The 1897-nt window shown below is 52.7% G+C and overlaps 1 protein-coding gene across 1 annotated transcript in view; it reads right to left on the bottom strand.

The window, feature by feature from the left end:
• Lpin1 (lipin 1) overlaps window positions 1-1897 on the bottom strand; it is a 99824-nt gene that overhangs the window by 5247 nt on the left and 92680 nt on the right. Inside the window, 2 exon segments of the mRNA XM_023702417.1 lie at window positions 1177-1280; window positions 1635-1828. Coding sequence (XP_023558185.1) covers window positions 1177-1280; window positions 1635-1828 — 298 coding nt within the window.

The following is a 1897-nucleotide window of genomic DNA, read 5'->3' as shown; positions in this document are numbered from 1 at the left end:
GCGGAAAGCCAGCTGCTCCGCGCACAGGCCTCTCAGCCCTCCCGCCCCCTCCTGCCATCCCCGGGACCTCTGCACTTCGGGTTCACTGAAGACTCCCGCGGGCTTTCGAAGCCTGGACTCAAGAATGAGCAGGATCCGAGGCGGAAGGCTGTCTATTGAAGAAGGCCCAGCGGCTGGGAGGGCCTGGTGGTAAACAGCGCACGTGCCCAAGGCGCGACAGCCCCTCTGGGTACAAAGCTAGGCTGGTGCCTTTCCTGGGATTAAAGCCAACAGCACGTTCAGGAGGCCTCTGCCTTGCGGGGCCACTGCTGCTGTGGCTAGGCCAGCACCCAGCCTGCCTTGTTCGCAGCTTGGAGGGCAAGGAGCTCTGTGGCACACAGGCTCCGAGTGCACAGGACATGCACTTCATCCCAGCATGCTGGGAGGCTGAGGCAGGAGGATCTCACGTTCAAGTCCAGTCTGAAGAACTTAGCAAAAACAAGTCTCAAACTAAAAAATGAATGAAGGAATAAATGAATGGGGATCCAGCTCAGCGAGAAGGCCCTGGGTTCAATCCCCAGTACCGCAAAACAAAACAAGACCAAACCTAGGATCTAGTTTAGCCCACTGACTCAGACAAACCGAACTTTGACAGAAATACAAGGGGGATTCTTAACAACTGAAGCGAAGGAAGTGTCCAGTGTGGGCCGGAACGCAGCGCTCCTCGTGTTCCAACCCGTCTATGTATCCAACTCATGCTCTAGGATTCAAGCCTAACTCGGCAAATCAAACCTGAAGCTTTCAGATTCATGCAGTTCCTTTTATTGCAAAATTGAACCTAGTTTACATTTTCTTGTTGCTGTTTTTGTTTTTTCCACTTTGTTTCTTTTAGACAGGGACTCACCATGTAGCTCAGGCTGGCCTCGAACTCTCAGATTCTCCTGCCTCAGCCTCCCAGATGCTGGGATGACAGGTGTGTGCCACCATGCCTGAGTGCATTTTTATTTTTTGAGAGTTTCACAGACTGCGTTCAAACTTGTGATCCTCCTGCCTCAGCCTCCTAGGGAGGTGGAATTACACCACTGTGCCTGGCTAGAACATATTTTCAAAGGGATTAAAGATGAAACACAGGCAGCACCGGCTAAGAGGCCTACTGTCCCTGCCAAGCCCCTCAGGGACACCCGAGACGGCACTCACGATGAGATGTTGGTCTTGGCATGCTCCTGCACCAGCTCTCCCTTGGGGTTGACGGTGAAGATCCTGTTCAGAGATACGCCCACTTGCTTATAGGAGTACACGTCCTGGGATTGACAGGGGTCAGAAGAAAAAACTTAGAATGTTCTCAAATGCAGTCTTTGTGCTTTTCTGTTACACTAACGGGGACTGAACTCAGGACCTGCACACTGAGCTACCTCCCGTCCTTTTTTTAATTTTGTATTTCGAGGCAGCCTCACAAAGTTTCCCAGGCTGGTCTTGAACTTGAGACCCTCCTGTCTCAGCCTCCCCGAGTGCTGGGGTGGCAGGCATGCGCCATCACACCCAGCCTGTAAGCAGGGTGGCCTTGCTGGACAAGAAGGGAGGTTCTGGCAGGCCCTGCAGGCCCTGGCTGGCAGAAGGAGCGGGGTGCCCTGCCCCTCACAGGCGTAAGTACTCACAGCTGGGCGGTTCCCAAAGGCAGCATAAAAGGGTTCCGTGTTTGGGAAAAACAGGTTCTTGATGTCCGTCAAGCACTGCACTTTAAACTTTTCTGGTTTCTTCTCAATCACTTCTCTGTGAAAACCAACAAATGAACAGTAGATCAGGATGAGAAGACAACGTCATCACCACTGAACCACATTTAACCTCAAAGCTGAAGTCAGCCGACCTGGCCTGGGATGGGCAGCTATTGAGGTCATCTGCTCATCAGAGCCTCACATGG

This window comes from Octodon degus, unplaced genomic scaffold (assembly GCF_000260255.1).
Source record: "Octodon degus isolate 3935 unplaced genomic scaffold, OctDeg1.0 scaffold00151, whole genome shotgun sequence".
In the NCBI taxonomy this organism is placed as follows: Eukaryota; Metazoa; Chordata; class Mammalia; order Rodentia; family Octodontidae; genus Octodon; species Octodon degus.
This window is presented reverse-complemented; position numbering and strand designations above follow the sequence as displayed.